We start from the raw sequence: 5,764 nt of genomic DNA on the forward strand, positions 1-5,764 counted from the left end.
AATTAAAGGCAAAATGCAGGTAAGATAAATGGCTCGCACCGTAACAAGTACCTATAGAGGGCAGTGCTGTACACAAGAGTGAAACAACAAAATACAATAGCTCTGAACAAAAACAATGGTGCTTGCCGCTGGCAGCTAAATCAACAATTCCATAAACCTGATTATCAGTTCAGGTCACCAGAGCTGTTAACTAGTTCTTTGGTAAAAATACACTTTATGCGGTGTATATAGGTTAAACGGCGATGACAGAAATACCTTAGGTTCAGGCATAGCCATCTTCAATTTTAAACTACTGACCTCAAGAAGGTCAGCCACTCAATTGACACCTACTACATGCACGGCTACTCTTAAGTAAAAAGCGGGATTGGTTGTAGTTGTTATCACACTATCAAAACTGTAGGTGTGGAGCGTACCTATTGTAACATGAACCTTGGATCTTCCGATCCACAGCTAAACAGGGTAATTTGACCGCGTCTGATCCTTATCGAAGTCCAGTCTTATTAGTTGATTCATGTTTCATTTATAAATACCTTTTAGTCTTATTATTTGATCCATGTTTCATCTATAAACAACTTTTGTACTAAGATTTTTTCCCTCGCAAATCCGCATAAGACGAACAAAATCGTAGGTGCATTGTCAATAACACGTTTTACAAAAACATACATGCTGTAATCTTTAAGTTATGTTTGATTCACTTTAATAATTTTCTTGTCCAAAAAACCTTTGACGATTGTTAAACCCTAAAGAACCATCAAGCAAACATAAGGTTTGATAATGATATCCATAAGGAAACCATTTCACAAACATTTTGATTCATTTTGACGTTTTGACTGATCATAACAAACCATTCAATAAGTGAGCAACAAAATTTTTGTCAGTTTTAAATTTACAGCGTACTTTTTAAAATAACTTCAGTGCACTCACCAAATTCGAAAAATAATTTAATTAATATAGGTATTATATATACACAAGCACAGCATGTTTGTTTTTCATATGTAATTGATTTCAATATAAAAGCACTCCGATGATTAAATGTGTTAAATGTGTGTATTCTAAACCTTAACTTGTCAACTATGGTTGGTCTCTACTTTGTTTCGGACATACACTTTAGTTAGTGGTATTTTATCATGTGAACAAGAATATACAGTCTATATAGTTAATGGGAACGAGATATTTCTTCCAAAGAGAATTCCTTCTAACTCTACTTCTCGTACGTTTATAGTACAACAGAATTTCGTGTCGAGTCTTACATCATGCACACACTGTGAATGCATGGCCAGAACGAAGTAGGTAAAAACTAGTTTATCGGGTAAATTCACCTCAGTAATTACCAACATGGTAACGAACGCGTGCAGCAACGTTAGCCAGAAGTTACATCATCCTGTGATGGACTTCTTTAAAACCCTTGTTTCCTCGACAGGACGGTGTAATGTTGTGAGTAATCATCAACTAAGAGGTAGTAAGAATAGGTTGGTCCTTAGAAACAAATACAAATACCAAGGTGTCATGTACTTGTTAACTCTAGCAGTGGTGGTTTTGTTGGTTCATTTCACTTCATCTCAACATATGGATGAACGCGACCAACTTATTCGTTCACTCTTGACCAAACTGCGAGGTGTCAGCCATAAAGTAAGTAACTTACTTTGTAGTCTATTTAGAATAAAACTAATTATTATGTGACTAGAAATTTGATGGTAGTAGTTACCCTAAAAAAATGAAGGCAGTAAGATATCAAGTTGTACTAATGGCGAAACTACGGGTGTAGATACACCATAAACATACTAATACAATATAAACACCTAATTAGTTTACTCTGTACTTATGTATTCTTAATTGATAATATTAACCACGTTTACACAAGATAAATAAGTTTCAATTCGTTAGGTATGATCAGAATATTTGATGAACATCAATGTAGCATTATTAACGTACCTATAAATATATTTATTTGTTTCGAATGCAAGTTAACAGAAATGTGTTGGATACGGAGAGTATTAAAGTAAGGATTCACTTATCAATAGTAGAAGCGGCAGGAAAGGTTTGCTAAGACTGAAGCTATGTTAAAAGGTCCATTAGCGTCTTCTGTAGCCACCATACCCAGTGAAAAGCCCATTTTTATTGAAAGTCCTAAATTCTACAGCATTTGTTTCCAAACAGTTTAGAGTTCAACTCCTCAATGTCTTGTACAGTACAATCTAGTCCCTCGAAGAGAAAAGGCTAGTGCCTCTCCTGTATGTAATATAGACAGAAATATTTAACTAGACAGAAAAACAGATAAAAAAGGGTTTAAAATGAAAAGTTAAAGCATACGGGAAAGTGTCATTTGCACGTTATAAAATGCGGATTCAGTTTCTGTTGGCTGATGGTTTCATAATAAAATAAAAAAATCAGATATAAAACTATGTAACTTCAGATTTATTAATGTTATTCATTTCGTGTGCTACACTATAGTTAACTCCTCAGATTTTATAGTGTAGAGCAGCGTATCGGAAGGTGAGGTGTGCTCCACATTTCCAACTGTAGAAAATAAAGTTTCACCATATATAAGTTGCCACATCTTAGGTAGTGTATACGGCTAACTTCGTGGATGTTCTCTATTTGGTTAGCAGATCTAAATGAGAGATGACATGATAAACTTAAGTGGTCTTTGATCTAGCTATTTAGATATAGTGTCGTGTAAAGTGCCACTAAAGTTTAAAACACCAAACAAATTATTTTGGTTTACAACCTTATACGTGTCATATTATAATTGTTATTTGTTTATCTTGAGTTCTTAATAGAGTAACGTTATTGATTAACCAGTCTAAATTGATAATTCCTTTATCCTATTTTTAATTCCGAAAATGTTATAATATTGCTATCATTATCGAAGTTTTAATCACAGTAAATTCAATAAAAGTAAAATCTATGTTCTGTCTTTTAGTCTTAATATTTTCTACAGCATTTAAAAAACTGGAATATTGTGATTTCTGCCCATCAGTTGTACGAAATATTACTGAAGAGGAAATTAAAGAAAAACAGCTTTAACGAACGTAAAAACGTTCGCCCTGGTAAGTTTCATGAACGTATATTTTACAATTATAAAAGTGTTAAAACTATTTTAGAAAACTTACACAACTATTTAACTGTGTTATATGACACGATTTAAAGTTCGAAATGGCCCGGCATGGGCAAGCGTGTTAAAGCGTTCGACTCGTAATCTGAGAGTCGTAGGTTCGAATCCACGTCACACCAAACATGATTGCTCTTTTGTCCGTGAGGGCACTATAATGTGACGGTCAATCCCACTATTCTTTGGTAAAAAGAGTAGCCCAGGAGTTGGCGGTGGGTGGTGATGACTAGTTGCCTTCCCTCTTGTCTTACGCTACTAAATTAGGGACGGCTAGCGCAGATAGCTCTCGAGTAGCTTTGCGCGAAATTAAAAAAAACAAAACAAACAAAAGTTCGAAATATCCTTACAAACATTTGCTTATATGATTCGTAGTAATAAAACCAGGACTGAACTTAAAAGTAAACGTTTATTTATTTGGCGAGCCGCCAGATGTGGAATGTTGTCATTACTACTATTTTCGCGAACTGGTAAATAACTGACATTATTTTATTTTCCGCTGTGTTTCTGAGCACTACTGAAACTTATAGAACGCCCTCGACAGGCCTGTTGAACAACAATGAAGCTTGCAGAACGCCTTCGACAGGCCTGTTTTTGACGTTTACTCGTGAAAAGACCCCAGTTCATCAATTTTGTTTGGATAAAACAAGTGAAGTTACTGATGTTCTATTGTTATGGCGCCAAAGTTTATTTGACGCAGTTTCACTACAACAGCGTTGAGTTAGATATTGATTTACTGATACGACGTTTAAGTTAAAGAATGTGAATCTATGTACACTGATCGCCAACCATTGTTTACAGCTAGTCCATTAATCTTCATTCCTTCGAATGATGAATGTTCGTGTGTGTTTATTTGATCAAATCACGTGCTTCGTTGATGCAGTAACGAATAGTTATTGGTCAATTTTATCTACACAAAGAGTGGTGAAACTATAGCAGCGAGCGCGTACGCTACAAAGTTGCTTTATTCTATCAGATTCATTTAAAATCGAGCTACTGTTTTCACGTTCTAGTCCTATATTATATCAGAGAAGAGAAGTAAGTAATCAATTTCGTAAAAAAAAAAATAACACGTTTAGGACTATATAACAAACACCAAACTATCGAGAGGTAGAGAGAAACTATTTATTTTGCAAGTTTCTATACATTTATTATGTGAAAGTTATCAATCATGTAATATATTGCTATTCACCAATAATAATACGTGTACAGTTGCCTAATTTGGTATTTTTGTTTCCACAGACGTCTGCAAGTTAAAAATATGTACTCTGATGGTATGAAATTTCAACTCAAGGAAAGTTTCAAGGTGACGAACAGCTTTCTACAACACGTTGTGCGACGTCTCAGACAGAACGTTGCTGTTTGGGTATTCTCTGTCAATCATTACTGACGTCTTACCATGCTGATATGACTGAGAAGAGAATTGTGTTTCGTATTTCTATTACGTATAACATTTGCTATCTTGACATTGAAGATTGACGAAAGCTGTTCTAATAGCTTGTATGTAAACATATGAATGTTGAGAGATCAAACTGTGATAAAAAATCCGTGTATATAATACCATTGTAAATGTTCACGTCACTTGAGATGTGTCCTTCCATTAAAATAAAACAAAAAACTGACCCACCACTTATGTCTGCTTAAATATAAACTGACCCATCACTTATGTCTGCTTAAATATAAACTGACCCACCACTTATGTCTGCTTAAATATAAACTGACCTACCACTTATATCTGCTTAAATATAAACTGACCCAACACTTATGTCTGCTTAAAAAACTTCTGGGAAATAAATTGATTTTTTTTCAAAACAAGTTTTGTAAGTAATTCAAAACTACAAACCACTCAGTATACGAAAAGATAAAGACAAAATCTTGTCAAACATAAAAATTTAAAAACGAGAAACGTATCATTGTACAAACAGTTAAAGGTCAGAAAGGTATCACTGTACAAACAGTTAAAGGTCAGAAAGGTATCACTATACAAACAGTTAAAGGCGTAAAATCTCACTGTTGTACAGATATAGGAATTAAACATTGAATTGCTTTAAAGAGAGGTTTTGTAGAAAGTTAATTGGTAAAAGATGGTTACTGTTTAAGGGGAAGATTTGCAAAATGTTAAAAGACTAGAAAACCATTGCCGTTTAAGAGACAGTATTTACAAAGTGTTAAAGACTAGAGAGGTCGTTAAGGAAATTATAAAAGACTAAATATTTGGGCAGTGTGTTAGGCCTTTAATGAAAGTTAGGTTAGTCAGATTAGGTTTGCAACGTTTCTTGTTTATCCTATCTCACTGGTCATATTCTACCCACCCATCTCCATCATTCGTGTTACATTATGCATTAAAATTATTAGCACAACTACCATCATGAAAGAAGTTGAAAAACCAATAATCATGTTTTCTTTCCCCACTATTGCAAAAAAAAAAAAAAAAAAACTAGTACGAAGGGTTTACTTTCTCCTTAAACCTTCCCAGTTTATGGAGGCTACAAAATACATTTTGTGACCCTTAGGTGCTCCACTGTTTCTGGATAATTTTCTTTTGTTTTTCAATTTTTATCTAACAGTACACAACAAAATGTTCCCATACATCTATATTACTATTTTACAAAGATTGATACTATGACCACAACAGTGACAAAACCCATTTACCGC

General features: G+C 34.1%; 1 protein-coding gene across 2 annotated transcripts; it reads left to right on the forward strand.

Annotated features, from left to right (window-relative positions):
* The first annotated feature begins 1,316 nt into the window (after window positions 1-1,316).
* On the forward strand, window positions 1,317-5,031 carry LOC143229679 (uncharacterized). 2 transcript variants are annotated; one of them, XM_076462366.1, is made up of 3 exons: window positions 1,317-1,629; window positions 2,981-3,050; window positions 4,352-5,031. In XM_076462366.1, the coding sequence occupies exons 1-3, from the start codon at window positions 1,336-1,338 to the stop codon at window positions 4,387-4,389; spliced, it is 402 nt and encodes a 133-aa protein (XP_076318481.1). In that variant the 5' UTR covers window positions 1,317-1,335; the 3' UTR covers window positions 4,390-5,031. The 2 variants fall into 2 exon arrangements, with proteins under 2 accessions (XP_076318481.1, XP_076318480.1); XM_076462365.1 differs by having other exon boundaries at window positions 1,321-1,629; window positions 2,942-3,050; window positions 4,352-5,019.
* The last annotated feature ends 733 nt before the right edge of the window (window positions 5,032-5,764 follow it).

This window comes from Tachypleus tridentatus, chromosome 10 (assembly GCF_004210375.1).
Source record: "Tachypleus tridentatus isolate NWPU-2018 chromosome 10, ASM421037v1, whole genome shotgun sequence".
Classification (NCBI taxonomy): domain Eukaryota; kingdom Metazoa; phylum Arthropoda; class Merostomata; order Xiphosura; family Limulidae; genus Tachypleus; species Tachypleus tridentatus.

What these genes read in the sequence shown, in the direction of transcription:
- LOC143229679 (XM_076462365.1), top strand. Translation starts at nt 1,336, where the DNA reads ATGGTAACGAACGCGTGCAGCAACGTTAGCCAGAAGTTACATCATCCT. An exon ending in TGCGAGGTGTCAGCCATAAA is followed by an intron (nt 1,630 to 2,941) that starts GTAAGTAACTTA and finishes TATTTTCTACAG; the next exon opens with CATTTAAAAAACTGGAATAT. An exon ending in ACGTAAAAACGTTCGCCCTG is followed by an intron (nt 3,051 to 4,351) that starts GTAAGTTTCATG and finishes TTGTTTCCACAG; the next exon opens with ACGTCTGCAAGTTAAAAATA.